Source organism: Triticum aestivum, chromosome 7B (assembly GCF_018294505.1).
Source record: "Triticum aestivum cultivar Chinese Spring chromosome 7B, IWGSC CS RefSeq v2.1, whole genome shotgun sequence".
Taxonomy (NCBI): Eukaryota; Viridiplantae; Streptophyta; class Magnoliopsida; order Poales; family Poaceae; genus Triticum; species Triticum aestivum.
In genome coordinates, this window is record NC_057813.1 from 743,821,286 (window position 1) to 743,828,823 (window position 7,538).

General features: G+C 46.3%; 1 protein-coding gene across 1 annotated transcript; it reads left to right on the forward strand.

Annotated features, from left to right (window-relative positions):
- Positions 1 to 3,842: 3,842 nt before the first annotated feature.
- Positions 3,843 to 5,045, forward strand: LOC123162975 (cytosolic sulfotransferase 5). Its single transcript, XM_044580735.1, has one exon. The coding sequence runs from the start codon at positions 3,883 to 3,885 to the stop codon at positions 4,969 to 4,971; it is 1,089 nt and encodes a 362-aa protein (XP_044436670.1). The 5' UTR covers positions 3,843 to 3,882; the 3' UTR covers positions 4,972 to 5,045.
- Positions 5,046 to 7,538: the final 2,493 nt, after the last annotated feature.

A 7,538-nucleotide genomic window follows, 5' to 3' on the forward strand; every position in this document is an offset into this window, starting at 1 on the left:
GGTAGCGAAGGAATCGCTCGATCGGGTTCAGTTAACAGCCATCGATCGATCGCTCGGGTTCAGTAACACGTAGCCTGCAGTGCAATCGCTCGGGTTCAGTTAGAGCCCAACGCCTCGCTCGGGTTCAGTTAGAGACAACGCCTCGCACACACGCACGTACGTGTACGAGACAAACGTGCATCGCTCGGCCCCCGACCATCCACCGTAACCGGGAACTCCCCGAAATTTTCCTCGCCCTCGCTTCTACCACGGTTTTTTCCGTCATGGACGGCCCAAAGAATGTCATGCAGCTGCGTCTCCGGCCCGCCCAGGACGAAAAGCCCATTTTCTGTCATGATTTTTTGTCATAGAAGTAGGAGCCCACCACATCTATGATGATACCGGGTTTTGTCACAATTATCGTCATAGAAGTGTTATATGTATGACAAATAAAAAATTCGTTCGGCCCAAAATGCCACGGATGTGTCTTTTTTTTGTAGTGATATGCGGTATTACCCAGCCGTCCTAAGTAAATTTGCATGTGCCACCTCTAAAAACTTTAAATAAATATCCTTTTTGTGTGTCGGGATTGTTCATAGAGCGACAGGAGGTAGTTGGTATCTTCCATGCTAAGCGGGTTATTCTCAGGATGGGTGTTTATTCACTCACCATTGCACGAGAAAGGGGCGATAATAGGGATTCCCAGTCCCAAATTGCAAAATGAACTTAAAAATAATCAAACAAAAACTCCTATCGAGCAATAACCTTTACTTTATCGTTTGGGAACAGCTACTAGTGTGTTTAGCATGGAAGATATTGATAACTGATGGTCGCAAAGTAAACAAGAAGGGTGCATGTCTCAAAATTTCGTTTACCTCTATTTTGAAAACTTGAGCTCTGGCACCTCTGCAAATCACTGCTTCCCTCTACGAAGGGACTATCTATTTACTTTTATGTTGTGTCATCACCTTCTCAAGTAAGCGCCAGAACCTGAGAGCATTGTTGTCATGCTGATGCATTGTGTGTAGCTAATGTTGGGTGCATCATTAGTGGATCTTTTCTACCATGAATTACAATATTTAGTCGCTGCTTGAACTTTGGGGGTGCTCTGCATTTATGTTTTGCAGTCTCAGAAAGGGCTAGCGAGATACCACTATTGACATATTGTATCATGGTTGTTTTAACAACGTGTTGCTGTTTGAGATGTCTTATTATTGCTCGCTAATTGATTATGTCATTGATATGAGTTAATATAATTTTTAAGAGTTATTGTCGACATGGTTAGTTATAATATTTGCTGAAAACCTGGGTGTTCTTTAAGCTTATTTATGGAAACAAGAGCAAAAGAGTTCGTAAAAGTTTTTCTTTTTGACTTTCAGTTTATCAACTGAATTGCTTGAGGACAAGCAAAGGTTTAAGCTTGGGGGAGTTGATACGTCTCCGTCATATCTACTTTTCCTAACGCTTTTCCTCTTGTTTTGGACTCTAATTTTCATGATTTGAATAAAACTAACCCGGACTGACGCTGTTTTCAGCAAAACTACCATGGTGTTGTTTTTGTGCAGAAATAAAAGTTCTCGGAACGGAACGAAACTTTGCGAGCATCTTTTATACAATAAAAGAGAATTTCTGGAGTCAAGAACCACCTGAGGGGGGCACCTGGGTGGGCACAACCCACCAGGGCACGCCACCCCATCCAAGCGTGACCAGGTGGGTTGTCCCCACCTGGTGGCCCCGCAGACCTTGAAACTGAAGCTACAAAATCCTATATTTCTAGAAAAAAATTAAGGAGAAAGAATTGTCGCATTTCACGAGACGGAGCCACCGCCGCCTCCTGTTCTTCATCGGGAGGCCAGATCTGGAGTCTGTTTGGGGCTCCGGAGAGGGGGATATTCGATCTTCGTCATCACCAACCCTTCTCCATCGCCAATTCCATGATGCTCCCCACCGGGAGTGAGTAATTCCTTCGTAGGCTCACTGGTCGGTGAGGAGTTGGATGAGATTCATCATGTACTCGAGTTAGTTTTGTTAGGGCTTGATCCCTAGTATCCATTATGTTTGGCCCTTGCCCCAAGCCTGGCTGCGCCCTCCATAGGCGGTATTGGTGGATGGGTGAAAGTGACTAGTGGGTCCATTTGCCAGCATCTCCATTCTCTGACCGAAGGCCGCAATCTACGAAACAGATCATCAACATAGATCAATTTCTTGATAGCACTGGCCGCTAAAACTACTGGATCATACTCCCGATCGAGGCCTGCGAGTATGTAGGTGACCATCTCTAGATCAGAGATGTTCCAGAGATGGACTGAGTAGCAACGGCGAGTCATCTCCCAAGCTATTCATCTTCGCCATGAATAGGGTGCTCAGTGTGTTGCCCTTTTTCGTGTTGGTAATGGCGGCAATCCTCAGGTAATAAGGGCGGTCCACAAATCAAAGCTACTCAACAACTTGCGCCAATATCTCCTTGGAGAGAGAATTCCAAGGAGAATTCAGCATGTAACTTAGGACTTGCTGATCTTTGGACAACCATGGTCCATATAGCGGACTTGGCAAATGGGCATGCTCTTGTCCGACTGCTGCTGCTCTACCGTCTTCGGGGGCGCTGCATCGGTGCTATCCAGGAGGTCGGTGACCTACGCTCCTCGCGGGGCCGTCATTGACTGGGCCTTCCAGAGGAGGAAGCTCCCCCTTGCTAGCTTCTTGGTGGGTGGCGCCGCTCCAAGGTTGAGGACGGCCGGAAAAGTGGAAGACATGGCGAGGTTGATGTTTGTGTTGGACACTAGATTGATTGGAAGAGGCTGGCTCTGTATACCATGTAGAATTTGATGAAAGCGTTCCTACTCCCTCATGTGAGAGCCGCATGAATATACTTGATCAATGGCAAGAAAAACCCTTGCCCTGGTTTACAACAAGTCCAAATTGATCGCTATGATTCAGTTGGTTACACGGGATAGAGAGAGAGAGGATGTTACGAGAAGGATAAAGAGAAAGAGCTGAGTTGAGATTAAATGCAAAATGTCTCTATGTCTAACAGTGCGTTGGAATTGACATTTTTTTTGAAACAATGAGTACAGACGTAAGCACTCATACTTACGCATACACTCAACACACGCACACCCTATCTCTATGAGCACCTTCGAGAGAAACTGAGCTGGCATATTATCTTGAGACTTATGAAGTCACCGTAACCGCCTCGTCATCGACAGGAACATCTCCTCCCACTGAAAGCGCATCGCCGAAAATCCTCAAATAAATTCGGGAATAATGCGAGCAGCAGGACTTGAAACCTGGTGGGCTAGGGATACCACTGTCCCTCTAACCATCCAAGCACAAGTTGATTCGCGCGTCGGAGTTGACTTAGAGCATCTCCAACAGCCGCACAAAAAGAGCTCCGCGCGCTAAAAGTTTGTTTTTAGGCGCCGAACAGCTCCAACAGATGCTGTAAAATATCGCGCGCGCTAAAAAGTTTTGGGCACGCGTTAAAAAACGCCATCGCACGCAGGATATATTAGGCTTCGGATTACGCGCACTTCACAATTTACACTTCGTGCTTTTTTGGGCGTGCGTTTTTGAGCGTCGCTAAAGCAATATTGTTCCCGGCATTTTAAAAATGCTACAACGCTATAACTTTTATTGGGCACAAAATTTTTATGCGACGGTTGAAGATGCTCTTAATAAACTGAAACCGGTCCACACCGGGCGGCCAATCGCCCACATGCAGCTGTGGCCTCCACACACCGATGGCTCCATCCTGCCTTATCCCCTTACGGGTGTCTCTCAGCCTCTTGTTCATCCCACAATAAGATTGCGTAGAGAGCGCATGTAGCTTAGACAGCGCCTACAAGTGTTATATATTCGCTACTCGCAAGCACCGAAGAAGGTAAGAAACCAGAAAAAGAAGCCATGGCCAGTACTGGTGCTCCTATGTCGGCCGGCGCAGCCGTAGAGAAAGAAGAAGCTGTAGCATCCGCGGTCATCGCCAACCCGCATGCCGACCTAGCGGAGATCATGCCATCGCTGCCCACTGCGCCGGGGTTCCCCCCGTACCGGCTGCGCCGATACGGCGGCTTCTGGCACACTGACCTCTATCTCAAGTTCATCGGCGCGTCGCACGCGTGTTTCAAGCCGCGGCCCACCGACGTGCTTCTCGCGAGCTTCCCCAAGACCGGTACCACCTGGCTCAAGGCGCTCGCGTTCTCCGCGCTCAACCGTGCCGCCCATCCGCCGTCCGTCGGAGCCGACCACCCGCTCCACCGCAACAGCCCCCATGACCTCGTCCGCTTCCTCGAGCTCGCCGACCAAGACGACGATGGTCTGATCTACGAGGAGATCCCTTCTCCCCGGCTGCTCGCCACCCACGTGCCCTACTCCCTGCTGCCCCGCGGCATCACGGGCACGAAGGACGGCTCCGGCGGCCGGATCGTGTACGTCTGCCGGGACCCCAAGGACACGTTTGTATCCTTCTGGCACTACCACGAGAAGACCACGGCGACACTGCAGCGGATGGCCGACGTCGGCGGCGCGTCGGCCGCCATGCCGACGTTCGAGGAGGCGTTCGAGCTCTTCTGCCAGGGCCAGAGCGTGGCGGGGCCACAGTGGCGCCACACGCTCGAGTACTGGGAGGTGAGCCGCCGGAGCCCCGATCAGGTGCTGTTCCTTAGGTACGAGGACATGCTGCTTGACCCGTCGGGTAGCCTGATGAAGTTGGCGGCGTTCATGGCATGCCCCTTCTCGCCAGAGGAGGAGGCGGCCGGCGTGGTGCGCGACATCGTGGAGCTCTGCAGCTTGGGTACGCTGAAGGGGCTTGAGGTGAACAGGAGAGGGAGCACGATGCTGGGGCTCAAGAACGAGGCCTTCTTTAGGAACGGCACGGTGGGGGATTGGAGCAACTGCATGACGCCGGCCATGGCGGCGCGGCTGGACGGCATCGTCGCCGAGGCGCTCCAGGGGTCCATGCTCACCTTTGGCGCTTCCTCCAAGGATGAAGTCTAGCTCACCCATATTGTTGAATTTATGTATTTTTATTATGTGACTACAACATTTTCAAGCCTTATCCTTGGCCATCACATTCTTCCTCATCACCTTCGCTTTCTTCCTGCTTGTCACCTTCGCTTGGAGTTGGAGAGGCACATGGAGGGCCAGAGAGTTGGGCATCAAACACATTATGCATGTGCTGAACGCTAGAGCCTAGAGGGGACACGTGGGTGACATTTACCAACAGATTAAAACAACAGGTCTATAGCTGACACAAGCGCGAATATTCATGTCAAATCGGGCCACATTGCAGATCCAATGCGGTACTCCTTCGGTATGCGGACGAGTCCATTTGTTCGAAATCTTGCAAACCGAATGCAAACTAGTAGAATCTCTGCTACATTTTTTGTTCATTCTTCTTTGAAGCAATGGATTCAGATTAGCAGTGCATATAAGCACTATCCCTTTTCGAAAACATATAAGCACTATGTTGAGTCGTCCGACAGCTCGTCCAATGAAGAGGACTACACGAATGAGACAACAATGATGCATCTGGTGCTTGCAGATGTGGAGTGTGCCGAGAAGCATGTTCTAAATTTGAATGGATCGGTCAAGGCTCATCGAGTGCTCAACCGCAATTGGGCGCGCGACCATTTTGACGTTGATGGATGACTACTTTGCCCCTGAGGCCTTCTTCGCTGACAAGTTTAGCACGCGTTTTTGGATGCGCAAAAATGTGTCTCTACCATAGCGTCCGGTCCTTTGATGACTAAATCATCTTGAAGAAGGACGCCGTGAAAAGATCAGCGGCTATTGATCATGCGGACCTAAAAAATAAAATTTGGGGTCGGATTTATGTTGTCGGTGTTGGATGGCCGGTTCTCGCATCCGTGTCTGCGGACTGGTCTCCCCTGTCCGCAAACGGATGCCAGAATAAATTTGCGGGTCACCATTGGAGATGCCCTAAGAAAAATATTTTGTGGGATGTTGTTTCTCGGAAATAAAAAACACAAGAGCATGCAATCAATATTTACATAGCAGCTAGGCACTAGTTTTTAATTTAGTTTCTGATGGAAAGATATGCACAAAAGAATGATTGAAAACCGCAAGTGAAAGCTAAAGTAGAACAAGACTTCATATTTATTTATTTATTATACAATGATGAGCGAAGATACTAACCACAATGTTTCCTTTGACATTAAAAGATCGTAATCCTTACCAGCAAACCCATCCAAATAATGATTTTTAACTAGAGCTCAATAAATATTTCACAAGATATATATATTGCCAAAACTATTATTAACATTGATCGATAAATCAATGGTGTTATATAATCAAATTAAATTAAAATTATTTGTCTTGCGCAAATATTTAGCTAAGATATAACAAAATATTCACATGGTATATTTAGGCTACAAGTTTTTAATAAAGTAGTAAAATGTCTATAGACCAATATGATAATATAATAAATTTGCAAAAGCACAAACTTAAAACATTTAGGAAAAAACTAACGCCCACACGTGTGGGCGTTTGCACATCGTCCACACGCCTCCATCACCACTCATTTTGCCACGTATGGACAGATGACATCAGCAGAAATCTTTTTGGTTTTTGGCTTAAAAATATTTTATCTCCTAATTTAAAAAGCAAATTAAAAATTCTTTTTCACCATTAAATCCGTCTCGACGAGATCTTCAAAACTAGATCCCATGTTGATATGTTTCGACGAAAAAAAAATTTGCCCAGAAGTTGCCATGATGTTTACACTGTAGTTGACATGGTGCTTAAACTAAAGTTGCCATGTGGCAATTTTAGTTTGTAGATCATGGCAATTTTAGTTTTTGATGATGGCAATTCCAGTATTTTGACCATGAAAATATTTTTTATGAACCATGGCAATTTTAAGTGCATGTATCATGGCAATTTTAGTTTATGGTGCATGGCAAGTCTAGTTTCTTAATTCTCCGTTTTATAATATGTCAAATTTTACTTTTTAATATAGAAGAAAATAGCTGAAACATAACATGGCAACTTTAGTATAAACATCATGGCAATTCATGTGTAATAGACATGACAACTTTTAACCCAAAATAATCGTCGAAATATATTGATATGATATCTAGTTTCGAAGATCTTGTCGCGAGGGATTTAATGGTGAAACGGATCTTCAATCGGATTTTTCATTTAAGAGATAAAACATTTTAAAAACTGAAAATCCAAAAAGATTTCCACATGCATGCATGCGATGACATGGTGTTGTCTGTATGTTATAGGGCGTGTGGGCGGGTTTGACTCCCACCACACGTGTGGGAGTTAGCGTTGTCCAACATTTAAATCTAGCCATGCAAATGCGCGGGCTGCACTGCTAGTTGATATGCATGATTACAGATTGCAAGAACTAGATTGCATATACGAAGCTAGATCTTGAGATAATGGCAACCGAAATGTCTTGAGGCTCCGGTAGTGGTATGTGAGCCTTTTTATAAGGCATCTTCTTCTGTAGAAAATTATCAGTCTTCGGTATCATATAATATGTCATCCCCGAGTTAGCACATCTATCCATCTATCTATCCTCCGTGTACCCC